At 44.5% G+C, this 13,677-nt stretch overlaps 4 protein-coding genes across 6 annotated transcripts in view; 1 reads left to right on the forward strand and 3 right to left on the reverse strand.

Annotated features, from left to right (window-relative positions):
- The window catches only part of igsf21a (immunoglobin superfamily, member 21a), a 183,217-nt gene that overhangs the window by 50,623 nt on the left and 118,917 nt on the right, over window positions 1-13,677 (forward strand). The gene's annotated exons all lie outside the window — the stretch shown is intronic.
- Window positions 3,562-5,401, reverse strand: LOC117761450 (tripartite motif-containing protein 16-like). Its single transcript, XM_034585363.1, has one exon. The coding sequence runs from the start codon at window positions 5,353-5,355 to the stop codon at window positions 3,676-3,678; it is 1,680 nt and encodes a 559-aa protein (XP_034441254.1). The 5' UTR covers window positions 5,356-5,401; the 3' UTR covers window positions 3,562-3,675.
- On the reverse strand, window positions 6,923-8,642 carry LOC117761451 (tripartite motif-containing protein 16-like). The gene has a single exon (XM_034585364.1). The coding sequence runs from the start codon at window positions 8,594-8,596 to the stop codon at window positions 6,923-6,925; it is 1,674 nt and encodes a 557-aa protein (XP_034441255.1). The 5' UTR covers window positions 8,597-8,642.
- Window positions 10,178-11,851, reverse strand: LOC117761452 (tripartite motif-containing protein 16-like). The gene has a single exon (XM_034585365.1). The coding sequence runs from the start codon at window positions 11,849-11,851 to the stop codon at window positions 10,178-10,180; it is 1,674 nt and encodes a 557-aa protein (XP_034441256.1).

Consider the following 13,677-nt stretch of genomic DNA (forward strand, 5'->3'; position numbering starts at 1 on the left):
TAGGCAGGTGGAGAAGTGCAGAGTTTCAATATTCAAGCGAAAGATTTACCTCCTCTGACGTTTTATAAGGTTAGCTCTGTATCTATAAAACTTACCAGGTATGTCATTGTAATGAAAGTTTTTAACCAGGCAGGGAGATGGGTTTAATGTGCGGCACCACACACGTGTCAAAGTTTCATGTGTATTGATCCAAACGCTTGTCGACGTTAGGACGACACAAACATATCTGTTGCTCATAAAAACACATTAATGTAATTGCCTGCACGTCAGCATCGTTTCATGTCTCATTGTCCAACAAGTAAAGTTTTTATTTGGTTGTCATGCCAAACACATTATTCTCCTCTATTCAAAATTCTCGTTTTTTTTTTTTTTTTTCAACTACTGCTGTAAAAAACCTGTACCTGTCCGCCCCTGAGTTTTATGTTTTAGGGCCTTCGCTGGAATCTCACAGCCACAAAGTGAAAATTTCACTGTACCATCAAATATGCCTGTTGTAATCTTACCTCAGTGATAAAATGCAGAGCTCTGCAGAGAAGCCTGGACAAGACTTCAGCTGCTGCTGCTGAGACCACAGCATCTGCAATTCTTAAATTTAAACAATTAAAACAAATATATATTTCACTCCAGGAATATGAATGAACAAATGCATGCGTGTGCATTCACACAGATTATATCAGTCTTTACAAATCTCCAGAGGACACACACAAGCTAATGGCACATTTCCGTGGACATACAAGTTCCTGGTTTGATAATCTTCACCACACATGGCTGTATGTATCATGTATTCTTCCTGGTGTGGCCGAGGAGGGTCCAGTCCTCTGAATCCCCGAAGATTCAAGTTGGTTCACACAAAAAAAAACGGTGTCTTTTTGGACTGCAGCTTCGACGCATTATCAGCCTGATGGATGTGATAATTTAGGCCAGAAATAATCCAAGCAATTCCCTTAATTAAAAAACTGAATCGCCATTTTTGCATAGAAATGAGGAGAAGCCTCACCCTTCTCTGTTGGTACGGTTCTGCAGCAGAAAGCACCGTAGGTGTGATGTATCAGCGGACGTGAAAACAGCTTAAACAACAAATTATTTTACAACAAAGGCAGTAGTTGGCTGTAAAGTATGCAACCGCTGCTGTAACGGTATAATGGGCCCTGTCACCGCCGCGGTAAACCACTTAGAGACATTCAGGAAGATTTAGATGGCAGAACGACGCCAACGAGGATAAATCAGGCCTAAATGATTGTGAAGACATTGATCAACAAGAGGAATACATTATAGGTGTGGGAGATAACATCGAATGAGACAGAGACCACCGGGCGCCCCTCAGCTTCAGTGTCAGGGGAGAGATAGCAAAGCCAGGTGTGCGTTCAAATTTCCGTGAATGCAATGAACTCCGTGAATCTGTGTTCGGTCAAATTTTGTCTTGCGTTTTGAAGTCAAAACTGGTCTCTACGTTGCAGTAGACGGGATATTCAGTTGGTTCCAATTTGCAAGCTCCCTGCTAGAAACCTGTAAATCCTGCAGGCTGAGGAGTAACAGAAAGTACGGTTCTTGATTTTGAAAAGATGTCATAGATCAGAAAACCCTGCACACACATACATCGGACACAGTCTGAGCAGGTGAAGGGGCATTTTGCCAAGCTGCACCACCCAGTACAGGGATTACACCCCCTCAGGGCACAACGCACAATACTGCACCACGAGGCAATTCACTCCTCACTGCACACACACACATCCTGGGGCACGCTCAACCTAAAAAACGGTGTTCACCCTTTTGCTGCGGCCTCCAGGTTGAATGGACAGTTTACCTGGGAGTGGAGTTGCAACAGGATTTGTCAATTGTGTGATTAAAGGACAGACGTCGGCCCATGGTTTACAGTTGTACATCGAGGTACAGTCATGCACAGACGGAGAAGAAGTGGAACACGGAAGGAGCAGAGGTTCGCCGCTTTCTAGGCCAGCTAACTGAGGCAGTGACACACACACACACACACACACCGCTGCATCTGACTAACTCCACGTGGGCAGGCTGGCTGTGTTTCATCTCAGGCTCCGACTCTTCTCACCAGTGACGTGATAATTCCACACGCCTAAGGCCCCTTCAGAATGAGGACCCACTGATAGGGTTCCTCGTGATTGCTATCCACTGCTGCACCGTGGGCTCGTGGGGGGGCGGTGGATTACAGCGGACGGCCGCTGACATTCTTGAAGCCGAAGTGTGTCATTAAACAGTAAATCACTCTGATTGAAAAAACGCATCAGCTCACCAGCTTTCTGTTTACAAAAGAAGACCTTCTCCGCAGGCGCAGATTGTGTTCTCGGCCAGAATAAATCGACGGCCAGTCATCCGGACTCTCCCTCCACGCAACACTTCCTGAGCTCAGCTTGCATGTACAGTAACAAATCACTAACCTGCGACGTGTCGACTCTGCTGAGGCCCCCCCACGGCGCTCGTTCATCCACAGTAAATGTCAACACCGTTAGTTTGTTTAAGACGATTCAATCATCATGACGATTCTCTACTTTTGCACCTTTAATCTAATTAGAGAAGCTGACTTGTTAGAGCACTATGAATTTCAAGGTGGGGGAATTAATTAAGACGTAAGAACAAACTATTTTAGAGAATATCGAGCAAACATTTTAAAGAAATGTCAGATAATCTATTAATAACATATTGATGTAGTTTTTGTACATATGGGGACACGCCTACCTGTCGTCATCTTTGGTTACCACCCTGACATTTGTTAGAAGTGAGGACGCAGCATCACAGGTAGATACAGTTTCACAACAGCCACCAGTAAGCTGTCAAACGAATTGCTTGTGCTGCGCCTGTGAAGCTCCGGCTGCCAGAGATGCCACATGGCCACATCTCAGCAATGAAGCAAAATTGCATTGAAAACTGAAAGGGATGAAGATAAGAATATCAAATAAAAAGACCAAGTTTAGAAACACACGTGATGAGAGCTGCAGCAAAGACCCTCAGAGGGACTCGATCAGGACACTCTCCAATGGAACTGCTAGTTCAGATCATGAAAATCACAAAGACCAGAAACCTACGCAGCAGCAGATAAATATGCCCGTTCACTAAATATGTAAATACAATGAGGACGAGTGGATTCACGCTTTACAGAGATGAGCCGTGATGAAAACAAACCAGGTTCCACATTTACCATGTGACCAAACATCCCATAACACTGATGGACTGTGAATCAAAACAAAGTGAAGTCGATCTGTTGGACATGTTGACGAGTTTATTGATAATTTCATCAGTAAAGTCTGTTCAGTGACTCTTGTTCAGTGAGTTCATGGACACACAATCAGTTTGTTTCACCCCCATCTCACATGTGGAAAAGAAAAGAACAAATAATCAGCTCATTGATGAGGATCAGGATCAACACACGTTATAAAACATCACAGAACCTTATTTCTACATTGATTTAGAAAACGACAGCAACATTAGTTCTTTCACACACATTCATGTCAGTGTAATTATAGATTTGTGTCTTTACAAAGTGAGAAGTAAATATGTGTGATAAAGGAAGGTCAGTGTTTGATTGACAGCTGATCTCTGTGCGGAGCAGAAACGTCACGATGACGAACTTTGAGCAACAAACATGGAAACAAAATAAGTTAAAGATTTAAACACAGAATCTAAATCACTGCTTTTAATGAATCGAGTCTATTTGAGTTTACGGAACTCAACTGTGTCTCCAAAATAAACCCTAACTCCAGCATAGAGAGGCTGAGTGAATGTGGTCTGGACTCTGTGGAGGAGAGTCATGGTGTCAGAGACTCTGTAGAAGGACAGAACACCTGCACGGTGATCCAGGTACACTCCTACTCTGGAGGACCGAGGACCTGACACTGGAGTGTTGATGCTGTTGTAAAAAAAGTTATAACTGTTTCCAAGACAACGTAACAACCAAGATTTATCATTGAATCCAAAGCTACATTCATGTGACTTTCCTGCTCTGCTGATATTCTTGTATGTGACTGCTACACCACCTCCTCCTCTCACCCCCACCCCCAACTCCACCTCCCAGTAACCACGTCCAGTCAGACTCTCTCTACTCAGGACCTGATACCAACCAGTGAATCTGTCTGGGTGATCAGAATAAGACTGTTCTTCTCTTATAAATGTTACTTTTCTGTTTCCCTCAGATAATAACAGATGTTTTTTTGCTGTGTTTGGATCCAGTGTGATTTCCTGTGAATATTTTAAGAAGTCAGCTCTGGTCTCTGGCTCTGGTTGTGGCAGTAAAACATCCACTTGAGACACAATCTGTAAAATCTTTGTCTCTGTCTCACTCAGAATGTCCTGTAGTCGACCTCTGACCTGTGACACAGCTGCTGTCACGTCCTCAAAGTACCTCAGAGGACGGATCCTGATGCTGGATGAGTGTGTAGATTCACTGAGTGGTGACAGTGAGGGGTAGTTGTGTAGAAACTGGGTGTGATCCTCTGTGTCTGAGAGCTGCTTCAGTTCATGGTCTTTCCTCTTCAGCTCAGTGATCTCCTGCTCCAGTCTCTCCTGAAGCTCTCTGACTCGACTCACTTCAGTTTGCTGCTGGGATCTGATCTGCTGCTTCACATCAGAGCTTCTTTTCTCCAGCAGACGGATCAGCTCAGTGAAGATCTTCTCACTGTCCTTCACTGCTTTATCAGCAGAGCCATTGACGGCCTCCACCTCCTGTTGAAGCAGCTTCACATCTTTCTCTGTGTCCTGGACTCTCTGCTGGATTGTTTGTCTCCTCAGCCCGAGCTCTCTCTGCCTCTCAGTCCTTTCTGCTGCAGCTGACACTGTGTCGTGGTCTTTATGTTCATCCACAGAGCAGAGATAACAGATACACTGCTGATCAGTGCGGCAGAACATCTTCATCACCTCATCGTGATGAGAGCAGATGTTCTCCTGGAGCTTCTCCGAGGGCTCCACCAACTTGTGCTTCTTAAATGGAGGTGACTGAAAATGAGGCTGGAGGTGTTTTTCACAATAAGAGACCAAACAAACCAAACAGGACTTGAGAGCTTTCAGTTTTCTCCCAGTGCAGAAATCACAGGCCACATCTTCAGATCCAGCATAGCAGTGATCAGCAGGAGCAACTTGGAGTCCAGTCTTCTTCAGCTCCTCCAGTGTATCAGCTAACATGGTGTTTTTCCCCAGGACAGGCCTCGGTGTGAAGGTCTGTCTACACTGAGGGCAGCTGTAGCTTCCTCTCTCCTCCTCTTTGTCCCAGTGGGTGTTAATACAGCTCATACAGTAGCTGTGTCCACAGACAGTAGTCCCCGGATCCCTCAGTAGATCCCGACAGATCGAACAGCAGAATCTTTCTCTGTCTAGTTGATTTTCTTGCTGCGCCATTTCAGCTGGTGCCACTGACTGTAGAACAGTTTCACTTCCTCTGAGCAGAAACAGATCTCTGCTCCTCCCCCTCTCGTTCACTCCCTGCAGTGACTCATCTCCCACAGTTCAAGGCTTGTTGTTCACTGGTCCTTACACTTACACGCCTGTGAAGGGAGGAGACAAAGACATGTCCTGACTGGGAGGAGCTGGTTGTGTGTGAGGAAGAAGTTGTTGTTTTTTCAGGATTTACTGCATTTCACAGCGGCCTGTTCACACCTGGTGTTAAGAGGAGCTTTCAGTGAGAGGCAGAGTGTGTTCTCCTTCATTCACAACATACAGTAACAATTAAAGTCAAATCAAATAGATGCATTTAATAATAATCAGAGGTCTGATTTATCTCCCTCAAGGAGGTTATGTTTTGTTTTTGAAGCATTACTCAAAAACTAGCAGACAGATGAACACAATACTTGGTGGAAGGATACGATATGAGTGTGGAAAGAGCTCATACAAAGTTTCGTGTACATCTGAATAAATGGGTGGAGTTTGTTTCCATAGAATTCATATCGGGTATCGTGGGGGGTGTATTCATGTCGTATGAAGGTGGTTCTCATGTGCAACAGATTCAGAGACAGGCTCACATGGGACATGGGCCTAGACACTATTTTCTTGAGAGAGAGAGAGATTTCACTAATTTCCTGGGGAATAATTCATTCACCTTGATGGAAAGAAATCAGACATGTTGAATGTGAACTTGTTCAAATAGGTGCTGCAGAGTTAAAGGGGATTATTGGCTCCTGGCATTAGAGAATATCGAGCAAACATTTTAAAGAAATGTCAGATAATCAATTAATAACATATTGATGTAGTTTTTGTACATATGGGGACACGCCTACCTGTCGTCATCTTTGGTTACCACCCTGACATTTGTTAGAAGTGAGGACGCAGCATCACAGGTAGATACAGTTTCACAACAGCCACCAGTAAGCTGTCAAACGAATTGCTTGTGCTGCGCCTGTGAAGCTCCGGCTGCCAGAGATGCCACATGGCCACATCTCAGCAATGAAGCAAAAATGCATTGAAAACTGAAAGGGATGAAGATAAGAATATCAAATAAAAAGACCAAGTTTAGAAACACACGTGATGAGAGCTGCAGCAAAGACCCTCAGAGGGACTCGATCAGGACACTCTCCAATGGAACTGCTAGTTCAGATCATGAAAATCAAAAAGACCAGAAACCTACGCAGCAGCAGATAAATATGCCCGTTCACTAAATATGTAAATAAATGAGGACGAGTGGATTCACGCTTTACAGAGATTTTACCGTAATAAAAACAAACCAGGTTCCACATTTACAATGAGACCAAACATCCCATAACACTGATGGACTGTGAATCAAAACAAAGTGAAGTCGATCTGTTGGACATGTTGACGAGTTTATTGATAATTTCATCAGTAAAGTCTGTTCAGTGAGTTCATGGACACACAATCAGTTTGTTTCACCCCCATCTCACATGTGGAAAAGAAAAGAACAAATAATCAGCTCATTGATGAGGATCAGGATCAATACAAGTTATAAAACATCAGTCTATTTGAGTTTACAGAACTCAACTGTGTCTCCATGAGAAACCCTAACTCCAGCATAGAGAGGCTGAGTGAATGTGGTCTGGACTCTGTGGAGGAGAGTCATGGTGTCAGAGACGCTGTAGAAGGACAGAACACCTGCACTGTGATCCAGGTACACTCCTACTCTGGAGGACTGAGGACCTGACACTGGAGTGTTGATCCTGTTGTAATAAAGTTTATAACTGTTTACATCACAATATAACAACCAAGATTTATCATTGAATCCAAATCTACATTCACCTGAGTTTCCTGCTCTGCTGATATTCTTGTATGTGACTGCTACACCACCTCCTCCTCTCACCCCCACCTTCACCTCCACCTCCCAGTAACAACGTCCAGTCAGACTCTCTCTACTCAGGACCTGATACCAACCAGTGAATCTGTCTGGGTGATCAGAATAAGACTGTTCTACTCTCATAAATGTTACTTTTCTGTTTCCCTCAGATAATAGCAGACGTCTGTTTGCTGTGTTTGGATCCAGTGTGATTTCCTGTGAATATTTTAAGAAGTCAGCTCTGGTCTCTGGCTCTGGTTGTGGCAGTAAAACATCCACTTGAGACACAATCTGTAAAATCTCTGTCTCACTCAGAATGTCCTGTAGTCGACCTCTGACCTGTGACACAGCTGCTGTCACGTCCTCAAAGTACCTCAGAGGACGGATCCTGATGCTGGATGAGTGTGTAGATTCACTGAGTGGTGACAGTGAGGGGTAGTTGTGTAGAAACTGGGTGTGATCCTCTGTGTCTGCGAGCTGCTTCAGTTCATGGTCTTTCCTCTTCAGCTCAGTGATCTCCTGCTCCAGTCTCTCCTGAAGCTCTCTGACTCGACTCACTTCAGTTTGCTGCTGGGATCTGATCTGCTGCTTCACATCAGAGCTTCTTTTCTCCAGCAGACGGATCAGCTCAGTGAAGATCTTCTCACTGTCCTTCACTGCTTTATCAGCAGAGCCATTGACGGCCTCCTCCTCCTGTTGAAGCAGCTTCACATCTTTCTCTGTGTCCTGGACTCTCTGCTGGATTGTTTGTCTCCTCAGCCCGAGCTCTCTCTGCCTCTCAGTCCTTTCTGCTGCAGCTGACACTGTGTCGTGGTCTTTATGTTCATCCACAGAGCAGAGATAACAGATACACTGCTGATCAGTGCGGCAGAACATCTTCATCACCTCATCGTGATGAGAGCAGATGTTCTCCTGGAGCTTCTCCGAGGGCTCCACCAACTTGTGCTTCTTAAATGGAGGTGACTGAAAATGAGGCTGGAGGTGTTTTTCACAATAAGAGACCAAACAAACCAAACAGGACTTGAGAGCTTTCAGTTTTCTCCCAGTGCAGAAATCACAGGCCACATCTTCAGATCCAGCATAGCAGTGATCAGCAGGAGCAACTTGGAGTCCAGTCTTCTTCAGCTCCTCCAGTGAATCAGCTAACATGGTGTTTTTCCCCAGGACAGGCCTCGGTGTGAAGGTCTGTCTACACTGAGGGCAGCTGTAGCTTCCTCTCTCCTCCTCTTTGTCCCAGTGGGTGTTAATACAGCTCAGACAGTAGCTGTGTCCACAGACAGTAGTCCCCGGATCCCTCAGTAGATCCCGACAGATCGAACAGCAGAATCTTTCTCTGTCTAGTTGATTTTCTTGCTGCGCCATTTCAGCTGGTGCCACTGACTGTAGAACAGTTTCACTTCCTCTGAGCAGAAACAGATCTCTGCTCCTCCCCCTCTCGTTCACTCCCTGCAGTGACTCATCTCCCACAGTTCAAGGCTTGTTGTTCACTGGTCCTTACACTTACACGCCTGTGAAGGGAGGAGACAAAGACATGTCCTGACTGGGAGGAGCTGGTTGTGTGTGAGGAAGAAGTTGTTGTTTTTTCAGGATTTACTGCATTTCACAGCGGCCTGTTCACACTTGGTGTTAAGAGGAGCTTTCAGTGAGAGGCAGAGTGTGTTCTCCTTCATTCACAACATACAGTAACAATTAAAGTCAAATCAAATAGATGTATTTCATAATAATCAGAGGTCTGATTTATCTCCCTCAAGGAGGTTATGTTTTGTTTTTGAAGCATTACTCAAAAACTAGCAGACAGATGAACACAATACTTGGTGGAAGGATACGATATGAGTGTGGAAAGAGCTCATACAAAGTTTCGTGTACATCTGAATAAATGGGTGGAGTTTGTTTCCATAGAATTCATATCGGGTATCGTGGGGGGTGTATTCATGTCGTATGAAGGTGGTTCTCATGTGCAACAGATTCAGAGACAGGCTCACATGGGACATGGGCCTAGACACTATTTTCTTGAGAGAGAGAGAGATTTCACTAATTTCCTGGGGAATAATTCATTCACCTTGATGGAAAGAAATCAGACATGTTGAATGTGAACTTGTTCAAATAGGTGCTGCAGAGTTAAAGGGGATTATTGGCTCCTGGCATTAGAGAATATCGAGCAAACATTTTAAAGAAATGTCAGATAATCAATTAATAACATATTGATGTAGTTTTTGTACATATGGGGACACGCCTACCTGTCGTCATCTTTGGTTACCACCCTGACATTTGTTAGAAGTGAGGACGCAGCATCACAGGTAGATACAGTTTCACAACAGCCACCAATAAGCTGTCAAACGAATTGCTTGTGCTGCGCCTGTGAAGCTCCGGCTGCCAGAGATGCCACATGGCCACATCTCAGCAATGAAGCAAAAATGCATTGAAAACTGAAAGGGATGAAGATAAGAATATCAAATAAAAAGACCAAGTTTAGAAACACACGTGATGAGAGCTGCAGCAAAGACCCTCAGAGGGACTCGATCAGGACACTCTCCAATGGAACTGCTAGTTCAGATCATGAAAATAAAAAAGAACAGAAACCTACGCAGCAGCAGATAAATATGCCCGTTCACTAAATATGTAAATACAATGAGGACGAGTGGATTCACGCTTTACAGAGATGAGCCGTGATGAAAACAAACCAGGTTCCACATTTACCATGTGACCAAACATCCCATAACACTGATGGACTGTAAATCAAAACAAAGTGAAGTCGATCTGTTGGACATGTTGACGAGTTTATTGATAATTTCATCAGTAAAGTCTGTTCAGTGACTCTTGTTCAGTGAGTTCATGGACACACAATCAGTTTGTTTCACCCCCATCTCACATGTGGAAAAGAAAAGAACAAATAATCAGCTCATTGATGAGGATCAGGATCAATACAAGTTATAAAACATCAGTCTATTTGAGTTTACAGAACTCAACTGTGTCTCCATGAGAAACCCTAACTCCAGCATAGAGAGGCTGAGTGAATGTGGTCTGGACTCTGTGGAGGAGAGTCATGGTGTCAGAGACGCTGTAGAAGGACAGAACACCTGCACTGTGATCCAGGTACACTCCTACTCTGGAGGACCGAGGACCTGACACTGGAGTGTTGATCCTGTTGTAATAAAGTTTATAACTGTTTACATCACAATATAACAACCAAGATTTATCATTGAATCCAAATCTACATTCACCTGAGTTTCCTGCTCTGCTGATATTCTTGTATGTGACTGCTACACCACCTCCTCCTCTCACCCCCACCTTCACCTCCACCTCCCAGTAACAACATCCAGTCAGACTCTCTCTACTCAGGACCTGATACCAACCAGTGAATCTGTCTGGGTGATCAGAATAAGACTGTTCTACTCTCATAAATGTTACTTTTCTGTTTCCCTCAGATAATAGCAGACGTCTGTTTGCTGTGTTTGGATCCAGTGTGATTTCCTGTGAATATTTTAAGAAGTCAGCTCTGGTCTCTGGCTCTGGTTGTGGCAGTAAAACATCCACTTGAGACACAATCTGTAAAATCTCTGTCTCACTCAGAATGTCCTGTAGTCGACCTCTGACCTGTGACACAGCCGCTGTCACGTCCTCAAAGTACCTCAGAGGATGGATCCTGATGCTGGATGAGTGTGTAGATTCACTGAGTGGTGACAGTGAGGGGTAGTTGTGTAGAAACTGGGTGTGATCCTCTGTGTCTGCGAGCTGCTTCAGTTCATGGTCTTTCCTCTTCAGCTCAGTGATCTCCTGCTCCAGTCTCTCCTGAAGCTCTCTGACTCGACTCACTTCAGTTTGCTGCTGGGATCTGATCTGCTGCTTCACATCAGAGCTTCTTTTCTCCAGCAGACGGATCAGCTCAGTGAAGATCTTCTCACTGTCCTTCACTGCTTTATCAGCAGAGCCATTGACGGCCTCCTCCTCCTTTTGAAGCAGCTTCACATCTTTCTCTGTGTCCTGGACTCTCTGCTGGATTGTTTGTCTCCTCAGCCCGAGCTCTCTCTGCCTCTCAGTCCTTTCTGCTGCAGCTGACACTGTGTCGTGGTCTTTATGTTCATCCACAGAGCAGAGATAACAGATACACTGCTGATCAGTGCGGCAGAACATCTTCATCACCTCATCGTGATGAGAGCAGATGTTCTCCTGGAGCTTCTCCGAGGGCTCCACCAACTTGTGCTTCTTAAATGGAGGTGACTGAAAATGAGGCTGGAGGTGTTTTTCACAATAAGAGACCAAACAAACCAAACAGGACTTGAGAGCTTTCAGTTTTCTCCCAGTGCAGAAATCACAGGCCACATCTTCAGATCCAGCATAGCAGTGATCAGCAGGAGCAGCTTGGAGTCCAGTCTTCTTCAGCTCCTCCAGTGAATCAGCTAACATGGTGTTTTTCTCCAGGACAGGCCTCGGTGTGAAGGTCTGTCTACACTGAGGGCAGCTGTAGCTTCCTCTCTCCTCCTCTTTGTCCCAGTGGGTGTTAATACAGCTCAGACAGTAGCTGTGTCCACAGCCAGTAGTCCCCGGATCCCTCAGTGGATCCAGACAGATCGAACAGCAGAATCTTTCTCTGTCTAGTTGATTTTCTTGCTGCGCCATTTCAGCTGGTGCCACTGACTGTAGAACAGTTTCACTTCCTCTGAGCAGAAACAGATCTCTGCTCCTCCCCCTCTCGTTCACTCCCTGCAGTGACTCATCTCCCACAGTTCAAGGCTTGTTGTTCACTGGTCCTTACACTTACACGCCTGTGAAGGGAGGAGACAAAGACATGTCCTGACTGGGAGGAGCTGGTTGTGTGTGAGGAAGAAGTTGTTGTTTTTTCAGGATTTACTGCATTTCACAGCGGCCTGTTCACACTTGGTGTTAAGAGGAGCTTTCAGTGAGAGGCAGAGTGTGTTCTCCTTCATTCACAACATACAGTAACAATTAAAGTCAAATCAAATAGATGCATTTCATAATAATCAGAGGTCTGATTTATCTCCCTCAAGGAGGTTATGTTTAGTTTTTGAAGCATTACTCAAAAACTAGCAGACAGATGAACACAATACTTGGTGGAAGGATACGATATGAGTGTGGAAAGAGCTCATACAAAGTTTGGTGCGCATCTGAATAAATGGGTGGAGTTTGTTTCCATAGAATTCATAACGGGTATCGTGGGGGGTGTATTCATGTCGTATGAAGGTGGTTCTCATGTGCAACAGATTCAGAGACAGGCTCACATGGGACATGGGCCTAGACACTATTTTCTTGAGAGAGAGAGAGATTTCACTAATTTCCTGGGGAATAATTCATTCACCTTGATGGAAAGAAATCAGACATGTTGAATGTGAATGTGTGCAAGTAGGTGCTGCAGAGTTAAAAGGGATTATTGGCTCCTGGCATTAGTTTGCACTCTATTGGGTCTAGTTCCTGTCGCTGTCAGGACCCTCACAGCTCCTTGAGACACCCCCCCCCCCCCCCTCCTGCTCAATGTTCTGCTCAAAAACCTGCTGCTCTTTTCTGCTGCTTCCAACTTTCATGTAATATACAATTTCATTAAGAAAGTCTCTTCATCTTCATTCATTTTTATTCACGTTCTGAGAAATAAAAAAAGGACGAGGCAGTAAAGGTACTTAGCTACATGATACCTGTCCGGCTCCGCGAGAGCTTTAATGGCCACTAAGTTCCCCACTTAGTGAATATTTTTTTTATGGGGAATAATGTGAATAAGATATATAACATGACCGTTTGCAAAATCTATAGCCCTGTTTGCCTTAGGCTCTGTACTTCAGCGTTTCTCAGATGGGACCCGCGGAACATCGACTAAATGCTATGATTACAAATGGAGAGATTAGCGCTGCCAAAACATGTAAAGCATTAATATGTCGCACACCCACCTCACCCGCCACCCCCCAATCTCACCCTTTACCATTAAAAGCACATCTCACTTGCCGTAAGCTCCTGCCATCAAATCGCTCCCTTTCTTTTAATAGATGTAAAGTTATTAACTTAATTTATTGATCGTAATATGTCCACAACGCTAAAGCTTCGTACAGTTGAGGACAAACCGTCAAATTGCTCATTATATTACATGCGTTTTATAAAACAAAGAACAAAGATTCATCATATCCTCTTTTTGTTAAAAGACAAGATATCTTCATTACAGTAGAAATGGTTCAACATCTCCTACATTCATCCTATATGTGCTTTTTATCACTTTTTGAAACAAGAGGTTCCATCTTTTCCTCGAAAACACCTCCTCTGGATGTGATGATGCTCAAATCAGCTGTTTGTTTACTCACTGCTCAGAGGAAGAGAGCAGAAGAAACTCGGCCGTCCATTTTTCTCATGCATTTAGCCGCACTGACGTCTAAGCAAAGGTAGGCCACAGCCATAAATCAAAGAGCACAATAACAGGCACATTTTGGGCCGGTCCATCATTGGCT

Source organism: Hippoglossus hippoglossus, chromosome 5, assembly GCF_009819705.1.
Source record: "Hippoglossus hippoglossus isolate fHipHip1 chromosome 5, fHipHip1.pri, whole genome shotgun sequence".
In the NCBI taxonomy this organism is placed as follows: Eukaryota; Metazoa; Chordata; class Actinopteri; order Pleuronectiformes; family Pleuronectidae; genus Hippoglossus; species Hippoglossus hippoglossus.